At 41.3% G+C, this 15,739-nt stretch overlaps 1 protein-coding gene across 8 annotated transcripts in view; it reads left to right on the top strand.

The window, feature by feature from the left end:
* rbm47 (RNA binding motif protein 47) overlaps positions 1–15,701 on the top strand; it is a 30,228-nt gene extending 14,527 nt beyond the window's left edge. For 2 of the 8 annotated variants that reach the window (XM_061067436.1, XM_061067435.1), the window contains exons 2-7: positions 7,034–7,919; positions 8,012–8,342; positions 8,772–8,795; positions 9,319–9,528; positions 11,339–11,529; positions 12,257–15,701. In XM_061067436.1, the coding sequence (XP_060923419.1) occupies positions 7,065–7,919; positions 8,012–8,342; positions 8,772–8,795; positions 9,319–9,528; positions 11,339–11,529; positions 12,257–12,505 (1,860 nt within the window). In that variant the 5' untranslated portion in view covers positions 7,034–7,064 and the 3' untranslated portion in view covers positions 12,506–15,701. Of the gene's footprint in view, positions 1–3,245; positions 3,314–7,033; positions 7,920–8,011; positions 8,343–8,771; positions 8,796–9,318; positions 9,529–11,338; positions 11,530–12,256 lie in introns of those variants that run through there. The other 6 variants (XM_061067437.1, XM_061067434.1, XM_061067444.1 and 3 more) reach the window with 6 other exon arrangements.
* The last annotated feature ends 38 nt before the right edge of the window (positions 15,702–15,739 follow it).

Raw genomic sequence — 15,739 nt, 5'->3', positions numbered from 1 at the left:
CAGCAGCGTGCTGACAGTTGAGCTGTCTAAACCACTGTGGTGAGGACATCATGTGTCCTCAAGGGTCAGCCACAGTTCTCAATTCTCTTTCATCAAGTCCATTGTTTTTAAGGCCTTTGGTCACTTGGAGCAGCTGATAACGTGGCCTACTATTCTAGAGAAACATGACAATGGGACAAAATGTCTTCTTTTTGTTGGGGAAATGATCAGAGTACATTGCACTGCTCAGCATTTTAAAGAATAATCTGGTGGGCACGTCATTCTTAAAGACAGTTTAAGTAGGAAAGTGCACAATAAAGCTCTTGAAGGAAGTCAAAAAGTTAAAATCTGAATCTTTTGTGTGAAACCGCTTCCAGGAAAGCAGGCTATGGGACTAATCATGTGAAGAAACAGGTTGTAGGACTCACTGACATATACAGTTGGACCCAAGGTCTTCTGATGGGCTACTCATTTACTTATATAGATGACTTGTAATAATAGATGGCAGTCACACAGCCTTTCTGCCCAAGATACTGATTACCATCACCACTTTACTGCTGACTTTATTCCTGCTTATTCACAGGTTCTGCCAGTATGTGTGAGTGGGTGAGTGAGTGAGTGCGTGTGTGTGTGTGTGTGTGTGTGTGTGTGTGTGTGTGTGTGTGTGACCCTGGGCCTGATTAGGACCTAGCTTATCAGTGATAGCCAACGAAGTCTAAGAAGCACTCTCTAATGTGATTACCTAAGATGTAGTTCAAAGCAAGTGTTTCAGCTTAAGTCAGGGGCAGAGTGATATCGTTAAAGTCAGCACAACTTGATTCAGTCTAACATCATAAACATCATAAACCACGATGTAAATTGAATCATCTACATCAGTTAAAGGGATAGTTCACCCAGAAATGAAAATTCACTGATTATCTTCTCACCACTATGCTGGTGGAGGGGTGGGGGAAGTGTTTGAGTCCCCAAAACACTGTTGGTGTGTTGGGGGTAAACAGTGTTACAGCTAAATACAATACAATGTAAGTAGATTGTGACCACTTCTTCAAACGTAAACAAAAATAAAACAGAAAACAACATAAAACGCCTCCGTACTGCTCCTGTGTTGTAATCCAAGTGTCCCTAAGCCCCGGCATTCAAATTCGACTTGAAATGAGTCGTTTGTTATTTTAATGTTATTAACCTGCAGCTGAAAGTAGTTCCCAACAAATGTGCTTTTTTTCATCCCTTTGAGTGGCTAAAAACTACAATGGCTATTAACAAAATCCCTGAGCCCTTTTCAAAGTGTATATTAAAGACTCAATTCAAATAATATGTATAGTTTAAAAGGAGGGTTAGGGTTAACCCTAACCCTAACCCTAACCCACTTCAGGCTCATTGAGTGGTTATCCTAATTTACCTATACCCATAGGTATACCCATATTTAAACTTAACACCACCAGTAAACTGCAATCCCTAATGAAGACCTAATTTAAAGTGAACTCTGAGTGTGTGTCTGTGTGTCTGTGTGTGTGTGTGTGTGTCTGGTCTGTGTGTGCGTGTGTGTGTGCTTATTTGTGTGACAAATGATTCAGTGAACATGTGAAATGATTGAAGGTCAATAAATGTTCTATAGGTCCACGTTCTGGGATCTCACTGCTGGGGTTAACAGTTAACCGTTGACCTGATGGGTTGATGGTCACGTTGTGCAGTCACCTGAACGCCTGAACCCTGTGACGCATGTCCGTCTCCTGATTGGCTCTCACTACGGACCCACAGTTAATCTTTGATTTAGATTGACCCCCTTTGGCTTAGACTCTTCCAGTAACTCTGCTCCCCGACAGCAGCACTTTTTCCCTCAGAGTGCCAGTCAAAACTCACACCCTCACATTTGTAATGCACACACACATTCATGCTGTTGTTTATATCCGGTCCACTCCCTCTGACATCACAGTGATTGATTTGACAGTTATATAAATGGTGTTTCGTTATGCAAACAAATTTAAGATGCTACAGTCTATACATAGCTCCTAATCTATCGTTTGTGCTTTAATCCCGTCTTTCTCTCTATCCATCAGCCTCTTTGTCTTTATTCCAAATAGACTTTCTTCTTTCCTGTTTGCTCAGTCGTTAAAGGAGCGGAGCTGGTTTCAATAGCAGCTGAAAGTCAGCACACTGTCGACCACACACTGTGGCTTTCATCCGTCTGTTCCTTTCACCCCATCTGCTCTCGCCTTCCCTCACTCCCTCGCTTCTTCACTGGAGGGGAGTTTTTAGACAGAAACTCTCGTCTGGTTGTTTTCGTCTCTCTGTCGTCTCTCTATCTGCTCTCTTGACTGCCCAGGAAGGTGTGCGTTGTTTGCTTAAGTTCAGCTGTGCTCAGGACATGTTCGCAGTTGTTATGTACAAAAACACACGCACACACGATGAGTTACACACACTTTTTGTTAGTCTATAGTGCTGACATGACATAAATCACTGTCATCACAACTTCCAGTCATAGTTTTTAAAAGTCCTGTCACAGCAAAAAACATGAGGAAGTTTCTGGCCATTTTCTCATTTCTGCAGCTCGAAGCAGAAAACCTCATAACTCATTACAACTACATTTCCCATCAGGCCTCTCACCTCCCCCTCACATCACAAGTTGCAGCTTATTTATTTACAGAGTCCATATTTATGTGATGTGCATCAAGTGCTTTACTTACTGTGTGTGCGTGTGTGTGTGTTTGTGTGTCTGTCATTGTTTTACTGAAGAAAAAGTATGAATGGATTTAGCTTCCATTACAAATAAGTCCTGTTTTTGAAATCCTACTTAAGTAAAAGTATAGCAGTATTTTAAAAGTAAACGTTCATGTCTCGTAGAAAATCCTCCATTGGTTGAGGTTATATATGTAATGTGTCTGACTCCTTCCAAGGAGTCCCCAAATAAATCTGAGGGGTCTTGAGATGATTAATGAGGGAGAAAGAACAAAATACATACATAAACATAAAGTGGTAATTAATTACTTTCCACCGCTAAAAAGTTGCTAGTACATAAATTGTTGAAAAGTAAAGATTTTCTATAAAAGTAGAAGCTCAGATCTGCTGCACACACACACACACAGATACACAGTACCTGCTTTAGCTCCACCCTCATCAGTTCTGCAGCTCACAGCTTTGGTTCAAGTGTGTGTGTGTGTGTGTGTGTGTGTGTGTGTGTGTGTGTTGTGTGTGTAAACGTGTGTGTGTGTATGTGTGTCTGTGTAGAGGAGGCTGGCCTCTGTGCTCAGTGCCCTGCTGTACCTGTCTCTAATGGAGGTGGACTAACACTCCCAGAGCAGGCGGCCAAGCAGCGGAGTTCTGTGCAACAACAGGGGTAGCTATCCTCACATCTGACCTCTCTCTGCTTCTCCTTCCTCCTTCTCTGTCCCTCCACCGTGCCTTTGCTTTCACTCTCACTTCCCTCAGTCTCTCTCTCACTGTCTCTGGATTATTCCTCTCTATATGACGAGTTTTGAATAGAAACAGTTGTGAGTAAAGATCATTATTTAGTAGTTGCATTCATGACTCTTAGATGTGGAGGCTGGTTTACATGCATTAGTCATTTAGTATTTCAGCGAAGATAATGTTATCTATTGGGTGTGTATAAGTTAAGATAAGTGTTGGTGTTCCTGCTTCCTTGTGACCCTGTTGTTCGGGGCCGCTGGGTGGGCGCCGTGAGTCAGTCACCTCCACGTGCTCACGTGTGTGGCTAAGATGGTGGCCTCTTTAAGCCTGCTTCCTTTAGTACACTGGATCATTGTCAATCATTAGAGAAAGGCAAACTAAGAGCTGTATCGTTCCATACTGTTGAACACACTTTTCCTTTCTCCATATAATCTGCATCAGGCTACATTGCTAAGCAGAAGAGATTCATGTTATGTAGAATCAAATGCTCTTCCTCTTTCTCGCTGAGAGTAACTGAGCTTTAATAAAGCCTCGACTCAATTGCTTATTTGAAGAAATAGATGGAATTTGCCAGTGTCATCACAGAAGCCCATAAAAGCTTTTTTTGCCTGCTCATAAAACAATTCAGTCCTGGTTAATACGTAGAGAGTCAGGTGCTTCCATCAATCATAAACACCATATAATGGGCAATCTCCACAGCAATTACCGGAACACCATCAAATCCTCGCTCTTTGACTTCCTTCACTTGCTACGTGCATGCAGGCGAGATGGTCCGTCCCTCCCGTTCTCCTCCGTGTTAGTAACCTTTGACCAGTTGAACTCTGTGTCTGAGCTCTAAACGTCTGCATGGGATCTGTTTTTCTGAAGAGCTGAAGCCTTTCAGTATCATGCTGAAACAAAGACGTGGAGTCACAACAGAAGACTCACACTTAAATGGTCACTTTCAATTTATAGAAATATTATTTTTTTACTCAGCAAGACATAGAAGAATACACTGGGTGAGTAAAAGCAGGGATTTGCCTTCTACCTAACAAGGTTAATCATTTACGTGTCTTTGCCTTGGATGTCAAGCACACACACACACACACACACACAAACACACACACACGCACACGTCTGCCGTGCCTCCATGAGCTCAGCAGACATTACATAGATTTGCATTGATTTCCTGGAGACTTACTCTAACCTTAACCACAGTTACTAGTTGCCTTAACCTAACATAAACCTTACTTACCTTAAAACATATCTTCACCTTAAATGTATTGATTTACATTATGGGGACTTTCTTCACGTCCCCTAAAGGAAGACAAGTCCCCGTATCTCGACTTTTCTAGGTACACTAATGTCAAAAGATCCCACACACACTCACCATTTCTTTTTTTTTTCTCTGTCAAAGGAAGAGAGATTAAAACAGACCCTCTGAGTTTTGCTTCACTTCTAACACAGCGAGTGCCGCGATTTCCTGAATCTCTCCTCAAAAAGGAAAACATCAGCACAAGAGCGGACCACACTGAGGAAGTTAATAATATCACAGAGTTAAAAGCAGGAAGTAGGTTACCCCACACTGAGACTGAATTCATCAACTCTTTTTTGACAAAACACAAAATATCCAGAAAAGGGAGTCTCACCCTGACTACAGTGCATTATACAGTCGACCTCTGTAGCTTCTTTTTATCACCGAGCAGAAGTCCCAAATTGAATATTGTCCTCCCTTAGTCATTAGTATGACAATACAAGGCCGATACAGATAGGAGATGTGTTAGCGCTTCACACGATGGAAGGAACAGAGGGATGGCACACTGAACTGGAGGCAATGTGAAGGAAAGCAACACAGAAACAAGTCATAAAAAGCAGTTTTCATGCAGCTACACTGGGAAATCTTTGAGAGATGTGTTCTTTTAGAAAAGGGAACTGCATCCTCGTCAGAATTCATTTCTTCATTGTAAATGTTCCTTCAGCTTTGCCTCAAATTGTAGTTTTATTTAATCCAGTGTCATCTCGACCTGTGTCAACATTCAGCAGCTGAAACTGGCTAAAGATAGAAGGAGGAACCGTCAACCTGTTCATTCACCCTCTGTTTTTGTTGTTTCGTTCCCCCCATTCACATTTTGATTTAACTTTCTTCTATACATAACAATAAATGCATGAAATTTGATAGCTTTTTTATTAATATGGTTTGTCCACTGTACATTTTTTTATGATATTTAAACAGTCTGTCTCTTTATTCAAGCAATAAAAGAAAACCTGTTTTCAGGTAACTGTAAGCCCTCCAGCCTTGGGGGAACTAACGTGAACAGATGTGTCTGTGTGTGTTTGTGTGTGTGTGTCTGTGTGTGTGCATGGTGTGTGCGTGTGTGTGTGTGTGTGTTTGTGTGTGTGTGTGTGTGTGTGTGTGTGTGTGTGTGTGTGTGTGTGTGTGTGTGTGTGTGTGTGTGTGTGTGTGTGTGTCTGTGTGTGCGTGCGTGCGTGTGTCCATGTGCGTGGGAGAGTGGGATATTAGGTCAGGTCAAATGAGTGTGTGTTACCATGGTTGCTTGTCTTTGTAGGGTTTTACCTTTGTTGACTGCCTCACCTATCTCCATCAAAGTCTAGGCAATCTCATGACGCACAAAATAAAAACACACACACACACACTGCCTGCCTATTGCGAGAAGTTGTTGTTTTGTTTTGTTTTTTCTTCTATTCGCTCAGACTACATTTGTCGGACAAAAATAAATTAAAAAAACGTTTGCTTATAGGCTCCTATGAATTGCTGCTTCACTGTTGTGTGCTGCGTGGAGATTTGGGGATTTAAAATGCTGTGGATTTTTCCGTCCTGAATACTGGCCGTGTTGGAAAATAACAGAATAAGAGGTTTATGCCTGAGAAGCGGATTTCAGATTGTTCTCTGTTCTCTATATAGGGCTGCAGGACTTAATGAAGTGACACACACACACACACACACACACACACACACACACACACACACACACACACACACACACACAAATACACAAACACATAAAAAGCTGCTTCCACACACTGTATAACTTATATATATTGATAAGGGGGTTGAAAGTCCAACACCATCTCCTGGTGAGTGGGAGTGCAACAGGTGCTGGTGCAAGATGAATTACCCTGCACAAACGTTCTCACAGCATGGACTCATATTTTTACACAGAACAAGTCATAAACTGTAGCTTAGCTGGAGTTAAGCCTCATGAGCTAGCTTGTTAGCTTATTTAACTTACTTCAGACACACACATAATGGAGCATGTGACCCAGTCAAACTCGGTGAACCTTTAGCTGGAGGTTTCAGGGTTCGCAGCCCTTCATTCTCGCTGATAGGAGTCAAAGGTCAGTAGGGATCTGAGCGACTCAACAAAACAAGGTTGTAAAACTGCTGATAAGGAAAAGTGCCCTGGGGATTTATAGAGTCTGTGGTTTCACTGTTTGGTCCACCTCAAGCTATTTGTGTTGGATAGTTTGTTAGCTACGTAATCTTCCTTGTGATTGTACCTGTAAATTTATGTTTTTTTGTGATTAAACGGTACCTCCTCAACTATAAGTTTCTTCTTATTTGTCTTTCATGTTGTGTTTTCTATTCAGATATAACAGTTGTGGTTTTACAATCTAACATGATACAAATGTCTTTCGTTGCCCTTCTCAGGCCCCAGATCTGATTGGATGGTTATGCCAGAATGACAGCCGAAGATTCCGCTTCTTCCTCAACCATGAGCAATAACGCTTCCCCCTCAAACTCCAAACCCTCCAAGCCTTCCAAACCCTACTCTGGTCCCTCCCTCCACTCTCTCGAAGGACAGATTAATCTCCCCGAGGGTGTTCTAGCTGCTCCCATTGAACCTGCACTCAAGGCCCTGATGGAGCGCACCGGCTACAGTATGATCCAGGAAAATGGTCAACGTAAATATGGTCCTCCTCCTGGCTGGAATGGTGCATCACCTCCTCGAGGATGTGAAATCTTTGTGGGCAAAATCCCGCGGGATGTTTATGAGGATGAGCTGGTCCCAGTGTTTGAGTCTGTGGGACGCATCTATGAGATGCGGCTGATGATGGACTTTGATGGGAAGAACCGAGGGTACGCGTTTGTGATGTACACAGAGAAACATGAGGCCAAACGTGCCGTGCGGGAGCTCAACAACTATGAGGTGCGTCCTGGGCGGCTACTGGGGGTCTGCTCCTCTGTAGACAACTGCCGTCTTTTCATTGGTGGCATTCCCAAGACCAAAAAGCGAGAGGAGATTCTGGAGGAGGTTTCTAAAGTGACAGAAGGTGTGCTAGATGTCATCGTTTATGCCAGTGCCGCAGACAAGATGAAGAACCGTGGCTTTGCCTTTGTAGAGTATGAGTCACACCGTGCAGCTGCCATGGCTCGCAGGAAGCTGATGCCTGGGCGTATTCAGCTGTGGGGTCATCAGATTGCAGTGGACTGGGCTGAGCCAGAGATTGATGTGGATGAAGACGTAATGGAGACAGTGAAGATTCTCTATGTCAGGAATCTAATGATGGAGACCAGTGAGGAGACAATCAGACAGGTGAGATTTACTTGTCAGTTTACAGGTTTCAGTATAAATTTTACTAGGTAAAATTGTGGGCTAAAACCACCCACACTTTCTCCGTCAACTAGGTGTTCAGCCAGTGGAACCCTGGATGCGTTGAACGTGTGAAGAAAATCCGTGACTACGCCTTCGTCCACTTTACCTCCCGGGACGATGCTGTCTTGGCCATGGACCACCTCAATGGCACAGAGGTGGAGGGGTCCTGCATTGAGGTGACGCTTGCTAAGCCAGTTGATAAAGAGCAATACTCACGTCAGAAGGCCTCGAAGGGGGGCGTGCCTGCCACTCCAGAGGTTGCTCCGCAGAACTACGTATACCAGTGTGATCCCTACACATTGGCTTACTATGGTTATCCCTACAACACCCTCATTGGACCCAACCGGGACTACTTCGTCAAAGGTTAGAATTCATTTTCGCTGCTTTTCTTCTAGTAATGATCAGTTGGAAAATCTACATGGTTTTTCTGTTTTGTAACTGTTTGTGTCAGAAGAAACTCTTTGGGACAATGCACTGTTAAAGATCTCATATTTCCATCCAACAAATGCTAATGTAGGAACAATGAATGCAATATTATTAGGGACCACGATGACTCATGATGACCAAAATAATGATTTCATCTTCGATGACTAGAATTTGATTTGATGAAATCTTTAACGTGATGAGATTTTGTGGCTTAAAATCAGAGAGTTAGTTAAAAGTCAAAGACAGAACAAGGTGATGGACCAATGAATGCTAATCCCATTACCTGTGATTGATTAAATGTGGTCTTTGGGTGGAAGCAATCTATTTAACTATCATCAATCGTTGTGTTTTGGTTTTTCTCCAAAGGATCCCCAATGATACAGAACAATGGTAATCTCTCACATCCTTGCTCTTACTTATTCCTTCAATGAACAATGAGCTTTCCTGCCATTTGACAAACTATAAAATTTCTAACACCATCCTTTTCCTGCTGCGCTATCAACTTCCATTTCATGCTGGGTTATTGCAGAGATCACAACAAATCTACAAAAAGTCCTGGACCATCTGTTCACAGTACCAAGAACTTTCATAACCAAGAGACAGAACAGTGCTCAAGAAAGAATTCACACTTTACCTAAATAAAGGGAAAATACAAACAAAACAACAACGAACAACAAAAAAACTTTCGCTCTTAGCAACTGCAGTTTACGAGCCAATTATTCCCTTAAATTACGACTTTATGTTTCTCCTTGCTTCCCAAATCCTAATATCTTGAGAAAAGCTTCCAAGGAAAGTCTAGACTTATCATAAAATCTTGCCATACATGTCATTGTATACAACTTTCAGCATGCCCCTGCTGCCCAAGTCGTAAACCACAACTCCTGTCATCATATTACCTCAATTGTATTTTAAGCAGGTACTGTGCGAGGTCGTGGTCGTGCTGCTGCATGTAACCGTACCCCTGGACCACGGGGGTCCTACCTGGGCGGTTACTCTGCCGGTCGTGGCATCTACAGCCGCTACCATGAGGGCAAGACCAAGCTGACCGACAAGCCCTATGAGCTGATGCCCGGTCTGGAGCTTGCTGCCTCCGTCAACCAAGTTGGCATCAAACCTGGCACAAGTCAGTGAGATAGATATGTCCATCCATATCCTCGCCCACCTTAAAAGCCTTTACTAAACCTTCCAGCTCACAATTCCTGTATCTCGCTCACTCCTGTGTGGTTTGAGGAACTTTTTTCAAATCAAAGCAATGGTTGTTGCTGGATGGTTATGTGCAAAAGGGCGCGCTTTCTCGTAACAGTTAAGAATAATGACACTCGATATGTGTCCTTTCTAGCATGACCAGAAGGTAACTACAATGCTTTGCTCCTCAGTCTTTCCTTTTCCGAAACAGCAGTAGTTTGTTTATTGAGACTGAAAACAGCACTGCGTTGAAAGTACAAAATGACTGCGCTCTTGCTTGATGCGAAGATATAACATCCAGGAAAGGGAGAAGTACAACCATGAGTTTAAAGGCCAGCAGATGCTAAGACGATGATCACAAAGAATATTTGCTTTACAAAGAAATCTACCTGCAACCAACTGACTTGACAAGATATTTTCAAGGACATATTGCATGGAAATCAGGGAAAATCTGATTGTTTTTGCCAGAAGAAACAGTTGTCTCAATGAAATCAAGGAGGCAGCCATGTTTTTTTTCATGCAGTGCTGTTGTCGGTCTGAACATGGTCTTTCACAATCTCATGCACTCAATTCCAACTTTTAACTGAAACATGGTTTGACATTACTGCATGATGCCTTCTTTCACTGAGCAATGGTAGAAAGAACACGCATAACGAAAAAAAAGTATTCCTCAAAGGATCAGCTTTTTCAATTCCTAACATGAAGTAAGCTAGAAGTTAGCAGTAGCAGCTACTTTAGCTTATATTTGAGCTACAAATGTTTCAGTCAATGTTGGAGTTGAAATGCAGAACTAACCTGCACAAACTAAAAATTGTATATCTCTCATTTGTCTTCTGTACTGTGGTCTGATCACTTAAGAGTTAATGTCAGTGCTATGTCGACTTGTTGCACATCTCGTTTTGCAATGCATGATACATAATATGATTTTTCTTTTTCTTTGTGGTATCTACTAATATTCTTTTAGCAAATTACTGTCCCAGCGAACATAATGTAGCAGCATAGTTGTGAATCAGAAGAAAATGTGGCATTGACAAAAACAAGAAAACAAAAAAACTCACTAAAAACATATCAAATAAGAACCGGTGTAGATATATTTTTGTGCTCTACAAGAATTAAACGTGCATTAAAAGTGCAATTATGAATAGCTTTGATAAGTGTTTTAACATTACATTTATTTTGAACAACACATTATAACTATTAATGTCAAATATTTGCTGATCAGAAGTCCACCTTGTAAAGTGGCCTTCCTTGATAGTCCCTCTGAAATGATTTGACCCCAGTCTATGTCAATCCAGATCTGTGTGGAATCCCAGGATCACCACCAGATTAAAAAGACTAGTCCATCTGAAACAATGGCTGACGTTGTGTTAGCTTGCTGGTTGAGTGTATGTATGTGTGCATGTGTGGGAACATTGGGCTTAATCCACAGTTGAGCACCAACATAATCCGAATCACACCCTACGCAAACTTGTGTAACTCCTTATTATTTCCCTTCTTGCCTAAACTATATCCTTCAATGTGTCTCTCTCTCTTGTTTATCCTCCGCTGCCGTCGTTTTCCTCACTCCTCTCACAGATTACCTTCAGATCTAGGTATGCCTGTTTCATGGGTGCTTGTATGCTCGTCTCCAACTATTACCACCTGTATTCTTGATACAAAGATATTAACCATGTCTTTCTATACTCTGTTGTGTGATGTGGTCAAGTTTGTTATCCAAGTTCTTATTCCTGTTTACTGTTCACGTACAGTGGCCTTGCAGACTCTGGGTGGACAGTACCCAATGTTCAGTACGGCTCCTGCAGCCAAGATGATGGAGGAGGGGAAGGTGCACACAGTGGAGCACCTGCTCAATCCTCTGGCCATGCAACACGCTGAGCACACCTCCGCCTCTGCTGCTGCCTCAGGCCTACCTTCAGTCTCTACCCCTCCACCTTACCAGGTCTGCACCATGACACCTTTACACGTTTTCTCAGAATAAATGTTTTCTTCATGATAAAGAGGGATTATGAATCAGATGTCACACCAGAAGAGTTTCAAAGCGAACTTTACCAGTTGACTGCACTTCTGTATCTTCTTATTAGACAGTTTGAAAGTGCACAATCGATGCATCAAAACCAGACTATGATTAAAAAAGGTGGAGTTCCCCTTTAAAGATATAATAAGGAACAATTCTTCATTAAAATGTCTTAAAAAGACTTGACCTATATATTATATATTTTTTTGATTTCTGAACTTTCATTATCCAAAATGTTTTTCAAAATATTCAAACCCAAAGTAATCCACAATTTTTATCAAGGTAACAGGATGTTTCATTTTGGTCGTGTTTTATTTGTGTCATAACCGGTTTCGCTGTGGCTTCGCCATCTCTGCTCTACCTTCCAGGGCAAACAACTTATTATTTATTTAATAATCAACACAAATGATGGCTTCTAATGACAAAACAACCAATTGGGAAATAACCTACAAAAAACATAAATGTACATTTAACAAACCACAAAAGAGATGTTCAGGTTACTTTGTGTTTACATACTTTATTTCAAGGAATTCAGATTTGAGTTTTTGTACACTTAGTAAATATTGTGTGTTACTGAAGTCAGCAGTAAAGTAGGGTAATTGAAGACGTGCATTAGAAATCCTCTTATTCACTCCTTCCCTCCTCTTCTCAGGGCCGTCCAATCACGCCTGTCTACGCTATGGCCCACAATGTACAGCGTATCCCCGCCGCTGGCCTGTATGGAGGTGGATATGTCCCCATCGCAAACTACGCTGCCAACTCAGCAGCTCTGGCCGCTCTGCAGAAGAATGCAGCTGTGGCAGCTGCAGCATATGGAGGCTACGCTGGCTACGCTATGCCACAGGCCTTCCCCGCCACGGCCTTCCAGCTGCCCATGCACGATGTCTACCAGACATACTGATTCTGAGGGCTCGGGCCACATGACATAATGAGAAGGTTATCCTGCCTGTGACTGAGCGACCACAGCAACATCTCGGACACGTCTGTCCCATCATACAGAAAAATCTCATGAACTTGTGAACCTCTATTCTAATGGAACGAGGCTGGAAACAAACGTTCAGAACCCAGACAGTGAAAAACGACAATCTGACATCTCATATCTGTCTCACCTACCGGCCTCAGCAGCCACATGACAACATCATGACAACATCATGACAACATCTTGACAACATCATGACAACATCATGACAACATCTTGACAACATCCCTGTTTTCTACTGAATATTAAAACACATATTAAAGACAGTCTACTCCCTGAGGTGACCCACCAGTGTGTGCTGACAGTCGTCCCCAACAATATGGCAGAATTCACAAAAACAACACAAATACACAACTCTCTTTCTCTCACTGACCCTCGCCACCTCGTTGCTACGGCAACGGGGGAAAACTGAAGGTACATTCAAGTATTTATGAAGAGAAGATACATATTTAAGGTTTTATTCTCTGCAGGTCTCTTTCTCTTTTATTTTTGGGGCAAGTTTGTATTCTGAAACAGGAACGATCGATCTTTACACGTTGTTTAAAACAAATTTAGTGTAAAGATGGGAGGAAGGAGAGAAAGACAAATTAATTAAAGAAGTAAAAGTACAACAGGAACTACTGACGAATGAATATGTCACTGAAGAAAGCTGTCTTTGGATATACTAATGTTTTTTTCAGTTTTTTTTCCATTAATATATAGTATTCTAGCCAATTCTTCATGCTGTTGGTGATGCTTTCCGTCCATGGTGGTTGAATGTGTATGCTTCAAACACGCCTGTTTGGTACTTTTTGGTTTTATTTAGTTTCATTTGTGTTTTTGGTCGTTTTAAATGAAGGTTCAAAGTATTGCATTGTGTTTTTTTGCCTATAATTAGTTTGCTTGTTGTTATGTCTGCTTTAACCTCTGAAAACATACAGTATATTTTGGTTAGTATGAAGAGAGGTAGCCTGCTTACTAATGTTGTTGTGACAGAGTCCCTGTGGAACTAACGATAGAGAAAGAAAACTGGAAAAACTTTATCATCGATGGTTTCATCTATAGGTGACGTCTTGTACACGGAGATGTTTCCCATCCTCTGACACTGCTCTGGCAGGTAATGAAGACTGAACAGATATTAGTTGTTGTATTTCTCTCATTTGTGTATGTTTTATTGTTGTTTTTGAAATGTTTGACTATTGAAAGGTGAACAAATATGGACAGAAATGAGACACATTTTTTTCTATATGTTTTTTCTATATATAATGGAGCACTCTGTCTCAGTCTGTCTCTCACAGTCCTCCTCCATTTGCCAATGCAAACCAAAAAACATACAGCTCCATACACTCCAGTGTCGTGACATAAGAAAACATTTCTCACTACAGTGCATCACATCTGCATGAATGTGCTACTCTACGTTTTCCACAACACCTTTCAAAACAAAGACTTCCATCTGGGCATAGCACTGGAGTCTTCAGATGAGTGGTATCACCGTGTTCTGGTAAGACGAGTAGATTTCAGTCCCTTTAGTCAGATGTGTTTCATGGCTTCCTCTTTTCTCCGCTCTCCTCTCTGAAGGATCCTGCAGTAACACTCCACATATTTGTCTCTCTCGTTATTTCTCGTCCTCCAAACTGTGCTTGACCAAGGTGCACTTAAAACATATTTATGAAAGGCAAGAGATTGCCTCTTTCAGATGAAGAGATATTGAAACACTGAGCATGGATTTGTGTGTGTAAACTGGGCTAGTTGGCGTTTTTTCAATTTGTATGTGTGTTGGCAGTTTTTCTTTGCAGATAACAGCATAAAACATAAAATAACCCTAATGAATGTTAAGTGGGCACTTTTAAAACTCTGCAGTGTAGTGGAAACAAGTGTGAAAATGTAACTGGGAGTAACTGGAGTCATACCTCATAATGAAATACAGGAGCTATGCATGTGTTGTATGTAATGACACACAAACATAACAGATGCAAGCAGCTGCTCATCCTGAATTCACACTCCACAACAGCCATCTCTCTTTTTTATAAAAGAACACGCAAATCGTTTTTGTGCTTGCTTGTATTTTTAAAACAGTTAGTTTTAAATGTTTCATCTTTTTTTACTAATCTGCTGCATTTGAGGGGAGTTTGTTTGCTTTTTTTTCTATCAGCTCATCCTATTTTTTAATATTGCTTTATACATTAAGTAATATGCTGACTTTTACTTAGGTGACTCTGGATTTTGAGGTTTTGAAGGAGATCATGACGAAGTTATTGATCCAAAAAAAAAATTGTAACTAAAGTGCAAAGAAAAAACGTTTTCTCTTCTTTACTTTGCTTCTCTCCATCTCTGAAACTGGATTTCACTTCAAAAGCAAACTGCTGTCAACTGCTTTCATTATTTTTTCTTGTATGATGACAATAAGTCAGGATATATTTAATATATGCATTATGTGTGTGTTGTGAATGAAGTCAGAAGAAAAGGTATAATATATTCAAAAACATGTTTCTTTTCTTTATTTACACTTTGTTTAGGGACAAAAAAGTCAGAGTAACAAAAGTAGAAAAAATGTCTTTTTTGCCAAAGTGTCCAATAGTTTTTAAACATTCAAGGTTAATGTGTTTTTGTTATGTGATATATGATGTTTGAACCAGATGTTGGTGTTATGAGTGGGGCTTCTTATCAGAGAACAAGACCAAAACTGGCCGAGGGAAGCGTGACGACTCGCTGGTACTTTGAGCTGTCGCTGTTGCAACTATGCTCGGCAGGTTTGGCTACGCGACTAAAAGTCTTATCAGGATTTAACAGCCCTGTGTCGGCGGACACTTGTGTTCTCCTGGTTCGGCCTTCCACTCAGAGCACCTACCTTTACTCTCTGTTGCCTGCGTATCAGCCACACTGCCGCAGTGGGATCAACTCCTGCTGCTCTTTGTGTCAGTGGTGTGGAGCTACATGTGCCTAGTTTAACATAGGTATTACCTTTTTAACTCTTTTTAGTGTGTGCCTTATTGCCAAGATGTGCCCTTTGCCATGCTTTTGTAGACCTTTGCAGAGTCTTTTCTATCTGAAGGTTTGTTTAAAAAAAAAAAAAAAAAAAGCTTGTTTGCCATTGTTATATTTATAGTTATAGTAGTTAAATAAAGCATTTTCAAAAGGACGCAGTGCTTCATTTGTCTGTCATTTGTTCCCCGACAC

This window comes from Limanda limanda, chromosome 2, assembly GCF_963576545.1.
Source record: "Limanda limanda chromosome 2, fLimLim1.1, whole genome shotgun sequence".
Taxonomy (NCBI): domain Eukaryota; kingdom Metazoa; phylum Chordata; class Actinopteri; order Pleuronectiformes; family Pleuronectidae; genus Limanda; species Limanda limanda.
Note: the sequence above shows the minus strand (reverse complement) of the source record. Positions and strands in the feature narration are given on the sequence as shown.